This window comes from Leishmania mexicana, chromosome 28, assembly GCF_000234665.1.
Source record: "Leishmania mexicana MHOM/GT/2001/U1103 complete genome, chromosome 28".
In the NCBI taxonomy this organism is placed as follows: domain Eukaryota; phylum Euglenozoa; class Kinetoplastea; order Trypanosomatida; family Trypanosomatidae; genus Leishmania; species Leishmania mexicana.
Genome location: NC_018332.1, coordinates 661,535 through 679,172, shown reverse-complemented (window position 1 = coordinate 679,172; position 17,638 = coordinate 661,535). Strand labels below are relative to the sequence as shown.

The 17,638-nt window shown below is 62.1% G+C and overlaps 4 protein-coding genes across 4 annotated transcripts; all 4 read left to right on the top strand.

Moving 5' to 3' along the window:
- Positions 1-728: 728 nt before the first annotated feature.
- On the top strand, positions 729-2,480 carry LMXM_28_1790 (ATPase-like protein; the record flags this gene model as incomplete). The annotated part of the gene is made up of 1 exon (XM_003876971.1): positions 729-2,480. The coding sequence occupies one exon, from the start codon at positions 729-731 to the stop codon at positions 2,478-2,480; it is 1,752 nt and encodes a 583-aa protein (XP_003877020.1).
- Positions 2,481-3,575: 1,095 nt separating this feature from the next.
- On the top strand, positions 3,576-6,176 carry LMXM_28_1780 (putative DNA topoisomerase III; the record flags this gene model as incomplete). The annotated part of the gene is made up of 1 exon (XM_003876970.1): positions 3,576-6,176. The coding sequence occupies one exon, from the start codon at positions 3,576-3,578 to the stop codon at positions 6,174-6,176; it is 2,601 nt and encodes an 866-aa protein (XP_003877019.1).
- Positions 6,177-7,519: 1,343 nt separating this feature from the next.
- On the top strand, positions 7,520-8,410 carry LMXM_28_1770 (conserved hypothetical protein; the record flags this gene model as incomplete). The annotated part of the gene is made up of 1 exon (XM_003876969.1): positions 7,520-8,410. One exon carries the CDS (start codon positions 7,520-7,522, stop codon positions 8,408-8,410), a length of 891 nt encoding a protein of 296 aa, XP_003877018.1.
- A 3,195-nt stretch (positions 8,411-11,605) lies between these two features.
- Positions 11,606-16,492, top strand: LMXM_28_1760 (putative protein kinase; the record flags this gene model as incomplete). The annotated part of the gene is made up of 1 exon (XM_003876968.1): positions 11,606-16,492. The coding sequence occupies one exon, from the start codon at positions 11,606-11,608 to the stop codon at positions 16,490-16,492; it is 4,887 nt and encodes a 1,628-aa protein (XP_003877017.1).
- Positions 16,493-17,638: the final 1,146 nt, after the last annotated feature.

Here is a 17,638-nt window from a genome sequence, read left to right as displayed (position 1 = left end):
ACATCGGAGCAGAGGACGAGTAGACGATACGCCGATGGAGTGAATGGCTCTCACAGCCTCCCCACCACATACACACACACTGACACCTACACTCGCACATTTGTGAACACCAAGAAGCAGGGCGGAGTGGGCTGGGCGGGGGGAGGGGGAGGGGGGCGAAGCGTGCTCGCAGTGGCATGTGTGCTTCTGTGCGTCTGTGTTGGGGGTGGTGCATCGCTGGCCCGCGATGGGCACAGACGCCATGGATCCGTACACATTGCCATGAGTATCTTTAGCTCCTTGCCCCCCCTCTCCCCCTCCCCACCGCGCGCACTCTTGTCTCGCTCATCCCTCGCCCCCTCAAATCTCTCCTCGTTTTGGTCTCTCCCTCTAACTCCCCCCCCCCACACACACGCACGCAGACACTGGTGTGAGGGCTACTCGGAGTGCCCAGAACTGTTCTTCGGCCCCATACCTGTCCTTCCCACTCCTGCCTTGTCCTCTTCTCGCGGTAAGAGGCCGGGCAAGGCGTGCGTGTGAGAAAGCGAGGTTCCTGTGCGGCTCGAGGAGGCGGCACACGCACACAACGTACTCGTATCGACGACCAGACACCACACAGTTTCATAGACAGTCCCCCTCCCCTCCCCCGTTACCGCGCTCACTCCCTCACTCGCATATACGCATTAAGCTAATAGCGTCGCACCGTCACCCACCTTTAGGGACAACAGGGGCGGTACAGCCTTGCAGTGATGCGCCGCCAATCTTGCTCACCACCACTCCCCCCTGAGGGAGAATCGACGCGGTACCCTGTGGTGATCGAAGTGAGGACCACGGCCGATACCGCTGCCTGGCCCGAGCTCAGCAGCCTCGTCCGATCCTACGTGCGCGTGCAGGCCAGCCGCCGACTGGCCGCGGGCCACCTGCCGCCGTTTCTCCCTGGCGCCCCCATCTCTCTCGCAGACGCGCCGCCTCTGCTGAGAGACGATGTCGTGTCGATGCGGGTGTGTGATGTCTCCTTCCCGGCAGGCTGTTCGTGGGCAAATATGGAGCAGGTGTACTTCTGCATGCGCCTGTACCGACTCCACGGCGAAACGCTCTGTAGGCCACTATCGTCCGCCGCGTCCGCCCCGGCTACCCAGGCGTCTCTGCCGGCGTGGTGCACGGCTGACAGCATGCACAGCGGCGGCGACGAAGGTGACAGTGCGTCGACCTTTACCGTGACACCCCTGCCGCACATCTCACTGGAGGGCCAGTGGGAGTCGCTGTACTACGGCGAGAGTGAGGCGGCGTCGATTGCGTTCAAGCGGGACATCGTGAGCTACGTGGACACCGCCATGCGGTTCACCCACGCCGGGGTTAGCTCTAACTTTGTAACATGGAATCGACTTATTCTTTTCCACGGCCCGCCAGGCACGGGCAAGACGTCGCTGTGTCGCGCCTTGGCGCAGAAACTGTCGATCCGCCTCGCCTCGTCGGTGTATGCTCGCGCGTGTCTTTTGGAGATCAACGCTCACAGCTTGTTCAGTCGCTGGTTCAGCGAGAGCGGCAAACGCGTCCTGCAGTTGTTTGAGCAGGTGCACCGCATCGCCGACGACAAGGAGTGCTTGGTGTGCTGTGTGATGGACGAGGTGGAGAGCCTCGCGGCAGCGCGCACCTCCGCCATGAAGGGCAACGAACCATCTGACTCGATCCGTGTCGTGAACGCACTGCTCACACAGATGGATCGACTACAGGACTGCAAGAACATCGTTGTGCTCGCCACCACAAACTTGACGGCGGCAATTGATGTTGCGCTGCTGGACAGAGCGGACAAGCGCGTGTATGTCGGCCCGCCAGGTGTGCAGGCGCGCTTCCTCATGCTATATGCGAGCGTGCAGGAGTTAGTGGACAAGCAGTTGGTGGCTGCACCGCAGGCGGGGACGCCGGTGCTGCCTGACGAACTGAGCGGGTTCTCTGCCGCGGACGAGCGTTGTCAGGCGGAGGGGCAAGCGGCACACGGGGGCAACGTAGGCGCGCACCGAGGCTTTGGCAGTCATCTGCTGGATGGCGACAGCGGCACCGCCGACGCCGCACACATGTGGAATGAAGAGCTGACCGCGCTGCACGACGTGCCGCGTCCGTTTCACAAACTACCGCAGCAGATGATGCCGCCATTCACGAGTTCGGGAACGGTCCCCGCCCCGCAACCAGCGCATCCCCAATTGCCGTCGCACTGCCTCTCTGACACTGCCTACCCGATCAGTGAGCTGCTCCATCACATTGCCAAGGTGTGCGTGGGACTAAACGGCCGCACCTTGAAGAAACTGCCATTCTTGGCGTACGGCGCGTGCATGTGCAATTTTTACTCCGGCGGCTGCGGTCGTAGCGAGTCGGCGTGGCAGGGCGATCAGAGCGGTGGCGTCGATGCGCCTCTGCCTCTGCGGGACTACCTGGAGGCGTTGTTCAAGGTTGCACAGGAAGCAGCTGCGGTGGCCGTACTCGATGCGAATAGCGGTTCCTAAAGCTGTCTGATGACGCCGCAGGTGCGCCACGCTGTGTTACCCATTCGAGTCGCCTCTTTTGCCGCCCGTCCTGATCTCCCTCCCTCCCTCTCCGTCGAGACGACTCCACGAGGGACGGCATGCGGCAAAGATCACGGGAACGTAGGTACTCCTCTACGCAACAGCATGCAGACATACATGGCCCCTCCCCTTCCCCGCGTCTGTCAGTCATTCCGCTTTGAAGATACAGAAAAGGAAAACAGAAGGAGAGGCGAACAGTGTGAGAGGGGGGGGCGACAGTCTGTGTGGCCACGTCCGAGTCCATCGTCCGGCTGTCGGCCGTGTGCCGCAGCGGACTGTTTCACGCCTCCATTTCTGAGGCGCCAATGTAAAGCCCCTCCCCCTCTCCCCCCAACACGCGCCCGCGCACGTGGTGAGGCGGGGGGGGGGGGGAGGCCCTGCCAAGCACTTCACGAGAGAGCTTGAAAAGAACGCCGAGGATGACGGTAGTGAAAGGAGAGAGGCAGGGGACTGGGGAGGGGGGCGGGGCGGGGCGGGATGCAAAATGGTGCTGCCTCCATCCTCCTCTGTTCCCCACTTCTGCCGCCTTTAGGCCCTCGATGGAGTGTGTGTCTGCTGTGTGTTTGTGGGTCGAGCAGATCTCGAATGCGGTGGTGGCGGCTCTCCCGCCAAACCTCATCATCTCTTACCATGTTGGTTGCTCCCTGTGTGCTCGGACCATCCCCCCTCAAACCCCCCCTCTCTCTCTCGCTCCTCCTGCTCCTCCTCCTCCCACTTCGCCATCTACCTTCTCCTCCCTCTTTCCTTTTTTTCGCAGGATTCACCGGCTCTCTTACCTTTTATGCTTTATATTGTTGCCGCTGTGTGTGTGCGTGTGTGTTTGTGTGTGCAGCCGAAACGCAAGAACCGTGAGGGCCTCCCTCCCCCTCTTCATCGCTCCATCGCTCCGTCGTTTCTTTAGCTGCATCAGGTTGGCTTTTACTGGTCTCCTCTTTCTCTCTCCCCCCGCTCCGTGGCTCCTCTCGCGACCATCGAGGCCACACATCAGCTGAAAGATTAGGTGTGACGGTTGGCTGGAAAGTGTGTGTGTGTGTGATGGGCCGCAATGTGTTGATGGTGGCTGAGAAGCCGTCGCTGGCAGAGAGCATCGCGACGATCTTGAGCAACGGAAGTTGCTCCCGCCGCACCCGTGCGCTGCCGGTGTACGAGTACATGGGGAACTTCATGGGCAGTCCAGCATACTTCAAGGTGACGAGCACCACCGGTCACGTCTTTTCGTGCGACTTCACCTCTCAGCATCAAAACTGGGATCGCACGGATGAGGAGCAGCTCTTCACCGCGCCGATCACGTGGAAGGACACGTCGGGGAAGGTGACCCACCACCTCGAGCATGAGGCGCAAGGCTGTGATACACTGGTGCTGTGGCTTGACTGTGATCGTGAGGGTGAGAACATTTGTTTTGAGGTGATGCAGGTCGTGCGGCGAGAGATCTACAACCACAACAACATCTTCCGTGCACACTTCTCGGCCATCACGGCGGAGGAGATTTTCCACGCCTTCCGCAATCTCGGGAAGCCGAACAAGAACGTCAGCGACGCGGTGACGTGCCGGCAGGAACTGGACCTGAAGGTCGGCGTAGCCTTCACCCGGTTTCAAACCAAGTACTTCCAGGGCAAGTACGGCGACTTGGATGCCAGCGTAATCAGCTACGGCCCATGCCAGACGCCGACGCTCGGCTTCTGCGTGCAGCGCCATGATGAGATCCTGAACTTCAAGCCGGAGAACTTTTGGCGCCTCGTCCCGGTCGCCACACGCGGCGGCGCACTGCTGCAGTTTGAGTGGGATCGTGGACGCCTCTTCGATGAGACGATGGCGCGGCTGATCCTTCAGCGCATCACCAAGAACGGTAAGGTGGCCACTGTCGCCAACGTGTCCGTCAGCAACGACACGCGTCCGCGGCCGACCGGCCTCAACACAGTGGATCTCATGAAGATTGCAAGCAGGGCCCTTGGCATCGGTCCCCACTACGTGATGAGCATCGCCGAAAACCTGTACATCCGCGGCTACATTTCGTACCCTCGTACCGAATCCACGGCATACCCGCCATCTTTTAACCTTGCTGGCACCCTCGCTCAGCAGAAAAACCACTCCATGTGGGGGGCCTACGTAACGGCGCTGCTGCAGCAAGGGCACGCGCGCCCCAAGGCAGGCAAGGACGCTGGCGATCACCCGCCGATCACGCCGATGCGAAGCGCGTCCCCTGGCGAGCTCTCCGGGGATGAGTGGCGCATCTTCGAGTACATCACGCGGCACTTCATCGCCTCCGTGTCGCCCGACTGCCGGCTAATCAAGACGAAGATCACGATCGAGCTTGGCGGTGAGTTTTTTAGCATTTCGGGCAAGGTGGTGGAGGACCCCGGCTTCACGGAGATCATGCCGCACGCCCGCGTCGAGGACGACAGGATGCCGACCGGCATCAACAAGGGCGACTCCTTTCAGCTGTCCGATGTGCGGCTGCAGGCGGGGCAGACGCAGCCGCCGTCGTACCTGACGGAGTCGGACCTCATTGGGCTGATGGAGAAGAACGGTATCGGAACCGACGCGTCCATCTCCACCCACGTCAACAACATTGTAGAGCGCGGGTACTGCAGTGTGCAGGCAGGGCGTGTCATGAAGCCATCAAAGCTTGGGATCGTGCTCATCCACGGCATCAAGGCTATCGACCCGGAGCTGGTGCTGCCGCTCGTGCGCAGTCGCGTGGAGGAGTATGTTACCCACATCGCCGAGGGCCGCGCGCAGCTCGACGACGTGCTCAGCTACTCGCTCGACCTCTTCTTCTCCAAGTTTAAGTTCTTCAAGGAGCACATAGACGTCTTCGATGCCCTCATGGGCGCCTCCTTCTCCGCCATCTCCGCCACCGGGAAACCGATTACGCGGTGCGGCAACTGCATGCGCTACCTGAAGCACCTGGATACCCGTCCTCAGCGGCTCTACTGCCCCTACTGCGAGGTGACGTTCGCCCTGCCGCAGGGCGGCGCCATCAAGCAGTACTCCAGCTTCAAGTGCCCCATCGACAACTTCGAGCTCGTCATCTGTCACATCGAAGGCGGCAAGTCGTTTCCCATCTGCCCTCAATGCTACAACAACCCGCCTTTTGAGGACATGCGCCCCGCCATACAGCACCACCACCGCGGGTACGGTGGAGGGGCAGCGGCGACGACGGCACCATCCACTCGGCACATGGCGTGTGACGAGTGCCGCCACCCCACGTGCGAGCACTCCCTCGCCACGAACTACGTGTGCGACTGCGTGGACGGCTCCTGCGCCGGCAGCATGGCCTTCGTTCCCCGGACGGCTGGTCAGTGGAAAGTGTGCTGCAACAAGTGCCCCATGATGATTAAGCTGCCCCCGACAGCGCAGCGAGTCTACGTCACCTCCGAGGAATGCCTCGAATGTGCCGCCAACTGCCTCGACATCATGTTCCCCGAGGGCAAGAGCGTGTTGCCCAACCGCAAGGACCGCATTGTCGCGTGCATCTTCTGTCATCCAGGCCTGAGCCCGCTCTGCGAGGAAGTGCGCGGCCGCATAGGTAACTTCCGCCGCATCGGTGGCGCTGCTGCTGGCGGTCGGGGCGGCCGGGGCGGGCGTGGCCGCGGACGTGGTCGCGGACGTGGCAACCGCGAGGATCGCAGGTGAGCGCGCCGCAGCCCCTTCGTCAGTCCTCAGTTGCGGTAATGAAGTCCGGATAAGCGAGGCGTGCACGCATGCGCGCAGGGGTGAGTTGATGACACGCGCTTTCTCTGCCGTCTTCTTTGTGTGCGTTGCCGTGGCCTGTGGGCCGCTCCCTTTCCTCCTCCCTCACACCAACGTGGGCAGCGAAAATGAAACTGAGCGGAGGTCAGCCACGCGGCAACATCGCGCGCTGTGGATGCTGCGTGTTGATGCAGCGACGTGTGCTTCAGTTCAGCTGGGAGATGAATTATTCCTATTTTTATTTGCCCCTGCTGTTCCAGCTAGACGCCCTCTTTGGAGAAAGGGAGGGAGGGGGAGGGCGAAGTTGCTTCACTGCAAACTGCTCGACAATTGTGCGTAGAGTGCGTCGATGATGGGGCAGCATCCACCAGTGTTCTACCCCTCCACCCCACGTGCGGCAATGCCGCCAACCCCCTCTTGCACTCCGCCTTCCTCCCTTTTTCCTCTGAAACCCTGCGCCAGTTTCGCTACTCTTCTTCCCTTGGCTGCAGTTTGGTGACAGTCCTCGTATCACCGCACTGCCGCCGATCGACCATCCTTCCCCACAGCCTATCCTCTCCCTAGCTGTAGATAGCCTGCTCCTGTGTCCTCTGCATAGTCTCGCGTGTCCATCTTCCATTTCGCATCACACGGATACGTACGACGGCACGGATAGTGTGTAGCGCATCGTCGCGGTCTTCGACCCCTGCCATTCCACACCTCTTCTTCCCAAGAAAGGAAAGCTGCAGCAGCAGCACCGTCGGCCCCATATCACGGTCCTGTGCCCTCTGCCCTGCACGTACACCTACACGCACACGTGAGCTTCATTCACCATCACCTTGCGTCCCAGCATCCCTCAGCGTGCTTCTATCGGTACTCCTTGTACAGGGTCTACGCTACAAGTTGAACAAGAACGCGTGGCTCGTTCACCCGCCGTGTCGCGCGGGCATACACGCCATCGACAAACTCTCTGTGTTTCTGTATGGCAGCGCAGCATGCCAACTAGTTTCCGACACTACGAGCCGGAGGAGCGGGGCGGGTACCCACCCAGCGCGAGCAACACCGGTACCGATCCTGGCGGTTCCGAAAACCGGTACTCAGCCAAGAAGCGTTCTATCAACGCCGCTGCGTCGAGAACTGGAGCGCGCGGCGAGGGTGTGCCGGCGCAACAGCTGCAGCGCTTCGATGCCTTGCTGCGTCTTCCAGATAATCGCGATTGCTTCGACTGTGGTGCAAAGCAGCCGCGATGGGCGAGCACCAACCTTGGTATTTTCTTCTGCCTCCGCTGCGCCGGTATCCACCGCTCCATGGGCACGCACGTATCAAAGGTGAAGTCGGTCAACATGGATGCCTGGACAGAGTCTATGATGCACGTGGTAGAGCACATCGGCAACGTGCGAGGACGACTCTTGTACGAGCACAACATGCCACAGTCGGAACACGTGACCAGCACGACCGAAACCGCCGTGATCGAGCGAGTCATTCGCTCCAAGTATGAGCGAAAGTTGTACTACAACCCGCGCTTTGCAGAGCTCGTTGCACAATTTATGGAGACCCCGATGGATGGGGTAAGCAGCAGCGGGACCACCACTTTAGCGTCTTCTCCGGGATCGAACGCGCCGCCGCGCCAAGCTGGTGGGGCAGGGCAGGCGCGGCAGCAGAGCGCCGTGCTCGAGGAGCTCTGGGGCGCGCCCGTGTCTTCATCCAACACGAATCAACCGAGTCAGAAAGCGATGCAGGGCACGACGGGGGCCCGCACAAACGTTGCGGAGCTCTTCTCCACCTATCCGACTCACGGCACTGGTGTGGGGTATGCGGCGGCTGGAGGCGGTGCGCACTCGCTGTCTACGACATGGGGGCAAACGGTGGGGCCGCTGCCGTCGGTGCCACCGGTGAGCGCGAACAACGGCTCGGGCTGGTTCGAGTCGCAGTTTGGTGTGGCGACAAGCAGTGTACTCTGCCCCACCGGCGGCGGCGCTAACAGCGGGGTGCCGTTGCCGAACACGCTGCAGTCGGTGCCGAACCCGCCGACAGCGCGCGATAACAGAGACGACCTGTTCACCGGCGGCAACGCGAGCGCGGGTTGCAGCAAGGATGAGATTCTCTCTCTCTTCCGCACCGCTCCCATCGCTGGGGCGTATGGGCAGACGGGCAGCGATTCTACGGCAAACACGGGCGGGTACCCGATGGCGTGGTAGTCCCAGGCGGCGAAGTCGTGCTACCCCGAATAAGGGAAAGGCAGCGTCACACCTCGTGGGAGAAAGGGACAACAAAAGGCGGCCGCCGCGCGCATCCGCGACGTGTTGTCTGGCTTGTCCTGTGTACGCATGCGTCTTTGTGTGTGTGTGTGGTGACGTCGTGCGCTAGTGCCAGTAGGCAGAGAGCCGAGAGGGCGATGGCGCCTCTTTCCCACGTATACACACCCACACACACACATTCATCTGACTTTGCGTTTCTCATCTCATGGTTGCTGTGAATGGCCTTTCCATGTGCCGATCCCGATCTCCCTCCCTCTCCCTCCCTCTCCCTCCCCCCTCTGTGTGTGTGTGCTTTGCTTGTGGCTCGCACTTCTCTCTCTTTTTTTTCTTGGTTGAACTCGCGTTTCGTGGCGTGGGCACGTGGCCCGGCGCTCTTGGCCTGCTTCCCTATCCGTCTCTCATCATCACTGCGCGTGTTTGGGGGGGGTGAGCTCTGCTCTGCGTCAGGTGGAACAGCAGCGCATACGCTCTTTCCCATTGTCACGTTTTTGTATATATATATATATATATGTCTGTGTGTGTGTGTGTGCGGCGGCTCTCTGCTCCTGTCAACGTGTGTGCAGAAGGTGAGTGTGCGTGTCCGTGGGTGTGAAGGCGGTGCTGTGCTGCCTATGCCGGTTGTCGATGGGGCCAATGTGGCTTCGTCTCCTCTTGCGCGCCTCCTCTCTGCCTTCACTCTTTCTTCTGCTTGTTCGCATGCGTTGTTCATGGTAGTTGTCAGCGTCGTCGTCTCGGTTGATTGTTCGGCCCCTCGCGTGGTTCTTCACGCGCCGGCGAGGCAAAGCGAAGCGCATCGTTGCTCTTGTCTTGTGTTGTCGCTTGCGCGATGTGCTCCATCACCACCCCCATCTCCGCCCTCCTCCTATTCCTCCTCCTCCTCCTGTGTGTGTGTGTGTGTGTGTGTGTGCTGTTGCGTGTACGTCTCAACGTATGCCCTTCCCGCTCACTCCTCCTCTTCTCTTCTGCCACGTCTCTCCGCCGAACACGACCACACCCGGAGTGCCCAACCCCGCCTTCTGCCTTTACTTTGTGCTTTCTCTCCCTGTTTCCCGCCACTGTCTTCATAGTGATGTCCCTCTTCCCCTGTGTGCGCGCTCATTGCGCAGCCGTTGCTGTGTGCCTTCCTCCCCCATCCCCCCATCTCCTCCTCCGCACTCGTCAACAGCCATTTTCTCTATCTCTATCTTTGTTCCGCTCGTCACTTACGTTCACACGATCATGGTACCGTGCAAAGGGAGACTGTGCCGATACGGTCGCATGTAGTTGCATAGGCACACACATACACCCACCCACCGCACTCGTCCTCATCCTCTCCAGGTTCTCGAGCGCGTGTTTGTGAGCCGTCCATACTTCGATGTCAGCATACGTATGTTCAGCACCTGCTCTTGACGGAGGCGGGTTTATGCTTTCTTGCTTCTTCGCCTTCTTCCTGTGGTGGTTGGAGGGGGAGGAGTCGACAGTGCTCTCTTGTGCGGAGAGGCGTCTCCAGAAGCCATCAATTGCGTGTGTGCCGTTTGCATAAGTGTATTGGTGAGCTTACATCTGGGCGTATCCGTGTCGGCGCATCGATGTGCACGGCGGCAGCATCGGACTGTGGTGGGCGTGGCGGTGACGCATCATGCGCACGCTCAAACTCATGGAAAGAAAGGGTTTGTGTTTTGCTCTGTAAACTCGACTCGGAGGCAGGCAGGCGGCAGGCCGCCTTTGTCTCCCCCCCGCCCGCCGGCCGGCCGGCCGCGGTGCAGTGCGGATCATCCTTCGCCTTGCGACATTCTCCTTCCACATCCTCTTCTCCCGCTCCGCCTTCCTTGTGCGCTTGCGTGTGCGTGCGCGTGTGTGCTTGTTCGCTGTGCTCCGCACCCCCACCGCTCTCCCCCGTGTCAATGCCTGCCCTCGCAGAATAGCACTGGCGCATACACTCCACACGCCAGCACGCCACGCCCATCCAGGCGTACGCACACCGGGAGGGAGGGGACACACACGCTTTTTTTTAGACACCGAGCGTGTTCTATGGGTAACCAACTCGCGGCGACGGCCGCCGTTGATCTCGCCAACGTATCGGGTGATCTGGAGCTCGTCGCCCCTCTCGGCGCAGAGGGCCGCAACTACTTTGCCACGTTCCACTGCCTCGCATACACCCCATTGACAGCACCAGCCAGCACTGAGAATCACGCGCGAGTGCCGAGCCGCGGGAGCACCGTGTCTTACCTTCATAGCTCGAATGCCCCACCGTGCTTTTACGGCTTCATCTCGGCGGAGGTCGCTGGCAAACCTGGCGGCAGCGGTGTCTTCCATCAGAGGCCCGAGTACCGGTTCAACAACTTCTTCCGCGTTCCCTCAGCCCCCTTACCAGGTGGGGCGTCTGCCGATTCCTCGTCCCCAAGGGTGGTGTCATCGCCGTGGGTGGCTGGACGTGGGCGAGGACGTGGGCGAGGCACAGGCGGCGCCGGCGGAGGCGTCAGCTTGCTTTATGGTTTAAACGACTCCGCGGCGAACACAACGCAGCTCCTGGCTCGCGAACGCGCCGCGTGGCATCAAGCGCGGTGGCGCCAGCGTCTGCCAATGACCGACCGTCCGTGGCGCACCGTACCGTCGTCGCTGCGGACTGAGGTGGGATTAGGGGGTGGCGCTGCCGCAATGGATAGCTGGTGCCGTGACACACGCTCTAGCGCCATTCCCGCCGCTGGTAGTAGCCGCTACAACTTTCGTTTCTCTAGTGCGGATGGAAGCTTGCCGTATGGCAGTGGCTTGGCACCGGGCTCACCGGTACAGCAGATGACCCTGCGGACTGCTGCCCCGTCGTCGTACGCCACGGCGGCATCGGCGAAAGTGGGGCAGACTCCAAACATTGATGCTCTGGTCGCCGGCGTGAACGGGGAGTGGCGCAGCAACTACGGCAACTACGTGCAGCTACTTCTGCGCAGAGGTGCCGGCGCTGGGCTCACGTCCTCCGCCGCAGTCGCTGCCTATCGTGGTCTTCGCCACACTGTACCCCCTGCACCAACGAGCGCCGGCTTGCTGTCGTCACCGACGTCGCTGCAGCAGAGCTACCTGGTCGAGGACGTCGTCACCAAGGTGTTTGTGCGTACCCCTGACGATCCCGGCCAGGCGTACTTCCTCAAATACGTGCACGAGATGATGAATAACGCCGGTGAGCAGCTGCGCATGGTCGACTCGACACTGAAGCACACGACTCCGCGCAACTGCCTGTGGTACAGCCTTGTCTGCGAGGGAGACGGCTTCTGTGTGCTGCAGCGACCCTATGTCGCCTTCACGCTCCGTGAGCGTCTTGCGGCGCACCCTGTGTGGGCGGCGCAGGAGAAGCTCTTTATGGTCTATCAGCTGCTAGAGGCGGTGGCGCACCTGCACGAGACCTACGGCCTCACGCACGGCGACATCAAGCCAAACAACGTGCTCGTGCAGAGCACCGGCGTCCTGCTGCTGTGTGACATGGCCCTTTTCAAGCCTTGCCAAATGCCGCTGGACAGCCCGCTGCTGTTCGACTACTACTACGACACGGACGAGAACAGGGCGTGCTACGTGGCTCCCGAGAAGTTCAGCGACCAGTCGCTGCCCACGCCACCGCCGGAGAGCAAGACGCGGGGCAGTGCAACCTACAATGTGAGCAACGTCAACTTCGATGGCCACACGGCCTCCATGGATGTCTTCTCCACGGCATGCGTTGTGCTGTTCCTTTACAAGGAGGAAGATCCGCTGACGCTGTCGCAGGTGCTGAGCCTGCGCCACCTCGCCAACAGCGAGGAACGCGAAGCGTTTGTGGCACCCGTTCTGCGCGACGCCAATGTGCCCGCTGCGCTGCATCCACTGCTGCTGCCAATGCTGTGCGCCACGGCAGAGGAACGACCGTCCGCGCGCGAGCTGGTGAACCGCGGGCTGCAAGAGTGCATCTTCCCTGCCTCTTTCCCTTACCTTTACGAGTCCGTGCTGCCTCGCCTCCTCACCACAGCTCCAGACCCGCGGCTGGTACTTCTCCACAACCAGCTGGAGGCGGTGCTGCAGAGATGCGAGGAGCTAGACACGACACCAGAAGGTGGCGGTAGCCCGTCGTCGACGGCTGAGATTGAGGCAGCGGCGTCCGCTGAAGCGGTGGGCGCCAATGCGGCCGGCTTGGCGGCGGTTGTGTCCCCATCTCGACAGGTGGCTGTGTCTCTCCTTCTACCCCTTCTTCTTCAAACCTTGCACAGCAGCTGCACGAGCGACGAGGCGGCTTACCGCGGCTTGCTCTGCCTGCGTCGATGCGCGTCGTACTGCAGCTTCACCTGCCTAGTGGACGCAGTGTTGCCACACGTGCTCTTCTACGTGAACAACGATGCCCACGTCTACGGACCGTCAACGCGCCTCATGGCACTTCGGCTGCTCAGCTCCATCTCGGAGGTCATCGCGCATCACCTCACGCTTAGGTCGCCGCAGCGTGTGAGCGGCACCATGACGACTTCACGCGATACGGCGGCTGCGAAGCCCGGCGACACGGGAGAGGGCTCTTCTGTACCAGAGGAGCAGTGGGTGCTCATGGAGCATCTTGTGCTGCCGTGCCTGTACGGCATCCTGCGGCAGGCGGAACAGGAGCCCACGGCGGTGCTGGTGGAGGTAGCCAGTCGGCTGCCACGGCTGCTGCTCTTGGCACGCTACATCACGGAGCGGCGGCAACTCTTATACGGGGCCGATGCGGTGATAACGAAGTCAACTACGGTTGAGAGTCGGTCTGGCACACACGGGCGCCGTGCCCGGCAACCGGGAGAGGCTGCGCACGAGCAGCAGAGCCACTACGACCCACTGCATGCGCCACCGCACCACCAGGCGAGCCAGCATCTCTGTTTGAGCAAGGGAGGTGAGGAGGACAGGGCGAAGGTGGTGGCAGCGTCAGCAACGCTAAGTCCGACGTCGATGTCACCAAGGCCGCTGCCGCCGCCCCCCAGCAGCAGTGACGCGCTGTGCTCCAGCCCCACCGAGGCTGTCATCCTGAGTGAGCAGAGCGTCAGCGGCGGCACGCGGGCGAGGCCGGCTCCGGCGGAGCGCCACACTGAGGCTGGCAATTCGGCGAACGAGATGAGCGATGCAGATGGAGAGAATGCTGGCGACGTGCACGGTGCCAGCGCTGCTGGCACGCAGCAGTACCTCGCGCAGCTCCACTGTCTCCTGACGAACGGCTGGAGCATGTTGCAGATACTGTACAACCACCCATGTCTCGCTGTTGTCGTGGAGGTCATGCAGCAGTCTTCCAGCACCGTCGCCGCCTTTCTGGGTGAGGAGCGGGTGACAGAGGACCTGATACCTCTCCTCACCACGGCCCTGGCTGCGCCGCTGCGGGTGCAGAGGCTGCTCTATTCACAAGCCATCCTGCTGCACGCCCTGCTCCAGCGTCCGCCAACAAAGACGCTTCGGCTGTTTGTGGATGAAGGCCTGCGGCACGCGGACGACGTGTGCCTCAACAGAACCCTGCACAGCCTCGCAGTTGTGGTGCGCAGCCGCAGACTGCCGCTGGAGGAGACGATGGCACTTGTCCACCAGACGCTGCCGATGCTGGTGGAGAGCCGTCTGTGGCTGCGCGAGGCGGCGTGCGGGGTTGTTGAGGCGGCAGCACAGACCTACTCGGCGAGCGACATTGCACTGCATCTCGAGTACGCTGTTCGGCCGCTGCTGATGCTTCCGGTGCCTCTGGCGCACCTGCGCCGCTACGCCGCCACGGCCATCCGGGCTGAGCTAGCCATGCCGTTCATGTCCCTAGGGGGCACGGCGGGGCCAAGATCGTGCAGCTACGTCAGCAGCGCGCCATTGAGGGACAGAGCGTCCGTCACCGGCTCAGCATACTTGCTAGACGAGGATATCTTCGGGGATGATGAGCCGATAAATCAGGTGCCGGACCGTGGCACTGGCGGCGGTGATGGGCGACGGGATCGCCCAGGGCAGGGGCGGGGCTTCGAGGACGAAGGAGGCAACAGAGGCACCTTCAAAGATGTTTTGCCGGAGGTTGTGGCGGTGACGCACTCTTACGCTTCTGGGCCGGCACCGGCGCTCTTGCACGGGCTCCCGTTGACTGAGGCCTCGTCGTCATCTGCGCCCGGATCGAGGACGTCTCATGAGGCGAGCGTCGCGGAGCCTGCAGCGACCGCCCAGCACAGCCGCAGCGCCACCGACACGTGCATTGTCGCCGATGATGGCGGTGACTCGGAAGGCATGGCACTTGTCTACCGGCCCACCGCGCGAGAGGTTGCGCGGATGCAGCTCGAAAGTCGCTCTGTGTCGCTGACCCTGCCAGCTTCTTCTGCGCCGCTGTCGCCGCCTCTGTCGAGTCTGACCTCCTCCCATGTGGTCGCCTCATCCACGGCAGCGAGCAGTGGCGCTGTCGCCGCGGCGGCGTTGCCGGTACAGGAGTGCCAGCTCCCGACTCCGCCGCACAGCAGGGACGTATCGCCGCTGCCCGCCACACTGCCGCCGCCCTCGGGCGTGAGTCGGTGCGGCCCTCAAGGCGGTGTTGGGCGCGTCTTGTACGGCCGAGTGACACCACCCTCCCTGGCCTCACCAGCGGCGGCGGCTGGCGCCGCGGTGACGTCATCCTCCTCAGCACCTTGCTCGGCGTTGCGCCCCACTGCCGCTGCACTTAGCTCCGTCAGCGCTCACATGGGGGCCATCTACGCAGCAGCGCCTTCGCCGTCAGCCAACGGGATCGTTATATCGGCTGGGGCACGAGGTGAAGCTTTTGTGTGGCAGGTCGCCGCGTCGCACACGAGCACGGCTCACGCGCGCGAGCTGTGCTTGGTGGAGCGAGTCGCGGCGGCGGCGTCTGGTGCAGGGGTGCACACCTACACGGCGTGCCAGTGGATCAGTGCGCTAGGTCAGCGGCGAGACTTCGCGCTCGTCTCCGCGCCCGCCTCGGCTTCCGGCTCCTTGGTGGCCTTTGCGAGCACCGATGGCGCGGTGAGAGTGCTGGACGTGGAGAAGAATGCGTGGGTGTCATCCATCGTTGTCGGTGGCACTCTGGAGGGCGGGCTGACGGGGCTGGCATTGCAGGATCGAGCATCACTGCTTGTGACGACGGCGGCCGGCGGCCTTCACGTTGTGGACACGCGGTGCCGAGGCAGGGACCGTGCAGACGACGAGGAGCCAGCCGTGGGTTCGACATCCTCAGTGTGGCACACCCGACTCAATCCACTCGACGGCCCACCGAGCTGCATGTGCCCGCTCTACACGGGCGACATGGCGTGCGCCGCAGCCGTCGGCACCTACGGCGGCACCGTGTGCCTATACGACTTGCGTTATCAGCTTTGCGCGCAGCGGGTTGCCGTTGTTGATGACGAGGCAGGGCTACCGTCCGCGTCGGCTCTTGCTTCCAGGCGGGTGTCCATCACGACGGCGTGCGTGGATCCCTTGTCTGCGCTATGTCAGAGCTGCCGTCCATCGTCGTGGGAGCCGGAGCTTGCGGCGGGGCCGAGTTTGCTTCTCGGCACTACCGGGGGCACGGTGTACCGCCTCCTCCTCCAGAGCGCCAGCTACTGGCCTGCGTTTCAGTGCTATCGCAACGGTAGCGGTGCCATACGCACGATGCTGACGCAGCCGACACACGGCTGCGTCTTCACCGGCAGCGAGGACGGGTATATTCGGAGCTGGTCGACCGACCGCCCAGAGACGTCACACACTCTGGTGTGCGCGCCGTACCGATCCCCGCCATACACCGTGGTGCGCACCAGTGCCGCGGAGCGGGCGCTTACAGCGAATGCTGTGCGTGGCGACACAGTTGCCCCACCGAGCAGGAACGGCGGCAAGAGTCTTGCTTCCCTCACCGTGCGCGAAGGCGGCGACATCCACCACGGCGGCTGCGCTCTTCCGCGACACGCCCCGGACGCGATCCTCGCCTTGTGTGCTGTGCGCACGACCACCACATCCTCTGCGTCTTGGGGCCTCAGCAACAGTGGCAGCGGTGGAGGAGGGGAGCCATGCTATCTGCTCTCCGGATCCCGCGACGGCACGCTGACGCTGTGGGACAACGACCCTGGAAGTCTTTGAAGAGAGACGAAAACGAAGGGACGAGAGTGGTGTGTGCGTGTGGGTGCACTTTTTCTGGTTTACCGGTATGTGTTGCCGCTGCCGCTGCCATCCCTCTGCAAGCGTGACCTCGACGCTTCCCCCGCATTGCACGTCTCCTTCACTGACAAGAGGACACGGTCGCCACCACCTGCCGCCCTTCTGTTGCCTTCCTCCCGCTTTTTCAGCATTCCATGGCCCATGCTGATGGGGGAGCTCGCGAGAGCGCGCGCGCGTGTGGTGTGACTGGGATGCCGTATCTGCTTTCCGCCGTTGTGTGCGTCTGTTTCTGTTCTGTATGGGCACGCTGCTTTTCGATGAACAACGCAACGAACACGCGTAACCACACCGAGGGGGCCATGCTGCGGGAGAGTGCGAAAGTGGAAGCAAGATGGCCTCATGCCGACTCCTCGTGTCTGCCGGGGAGGATGGCGAGGGAAGGGGAGGGGGCAGTGGCGGGGCGGAGCAGTGGCCCGGGCAGTCGGCAGCGCTTCTTGCAAGGCTTTCCAACGCCGGACGTCCCTGTGTCTCACCACTCTCCACTCTTCCCTTCATTTTTGTCGCCCGCCCCCTCCCCCCGCCCGCTGTTCTGTTCTTCTGCCGTGTACACACATGCCTATGCATGATCTGGTGTGCCTTGTGTGCTTGTACTCCTTTCCTTGCTTTTCCGCTTCCCCCCCGCTCTCTGGCGCGGTGTCGAGCTTATTTTCTCTGTGTCGTAGGTCGTCGCCCCTCGGTTGGACCTGTGCCCGCCTTTGTCTGCAGAGAGAGAAGCACATATACACACACACACAAAGGAATGCAGCGGTGCTCCTAATGCGCCCGTGATGGCGGTAGCACCGTGCGCACAACCTTCTCCGTCTGTGCGACGACCTCGCCACCCTCCATTTGGTGGGTTGGGGTAGAGGGAGAGGGGGAGGGGGCAACTACAAAGATGCTTTCCCGCGCCACGCTTGATGGTCTTTCTCGAATCTCTCCATTCGCGCTGTCTTTCATCTTCCTTCGCTGTGCACCTCCCCACCACACCTCCACCTTTCCCCGCCGTGTGTGTGTATGGTGCGTGTGTACTCCCCCCCTACACACGCTTCCTTCGCTTCCCACTTTGGATGCTCCATCTGCAGAGGACAT